General features: G+C 42.9%; 1 protein-coding gene across 1 annotated transcript in view; it reads right to left on the bottom strand.

Moving 5' to 3' along the window:
- EMH_0065540 (cardiolipin synthase, putative) overlaps positions 1 to 194 on the bottom strand; it is a gene marked incomplete at both ends in the record, with an annotated part of 2,368 nt that extends 2,174 nt beyond the window's left edge. Inside the window, one exon of the mRNA XM_013498393.1 lies at positions 3 to 194. Coding sequence (XP_013353847.1) covers positions 3 to 194 — 192 coding nt within the window. The remainder of the gene's footprint in view (positions 1 to 2) is intronic.
- Between the last annotated feature and the right edge of the window lie 151 nt (positions 195 to 345).

The raw sequence follows: 345 nt of genomic DNA, 5'->3' as shown, positions 1-345 counted from the left end.
GAAGAAGAAGCAGCAGCAGCAGCAGCAGGAGCATAGGCTAGAACACTTTCCTTAACTGCATCTGAGGCCCTACCCTGCAGCTGCCGCAGCTGCTGCTGCTGCTGCTGCAGCTCCTGCCGCCGCTGCTGCAGCCGCTGCTTCAGCTCTTCTCTCTCTCTCTCCGTTAGTGGAGCTGTGCTGCTGCTAGACGACATCTTTATATAAATAAATAAATAAATATAAATAAATAAATAAATATAAATAAATAAATATAAATATATTGAGGGAAATATGTATTTATATGGGCAGGTAGATAACGAAGAAATTCAGGTGTATAGGCAGCTCTTGCTGCTCAGTTTATTAAAC

Source organism: Eimeria mitis, genomic scaffold, assembly GCF_000499745.2.
Source record: "Eimeria mitis Houghton genomic scaffold, Emh_scaff3397, whole genome shotgun sequence".
NCBI lineage: Eukaryota > Apicomplexa > Conoidasida > Eucoccidiorida > Eimeriidae > Eimeria > Eimeria mitis.
Note: the sequence above shows the minus strand (reverse complement) of the source record. Positions and strands in the feature narration are given on the sequence as shown.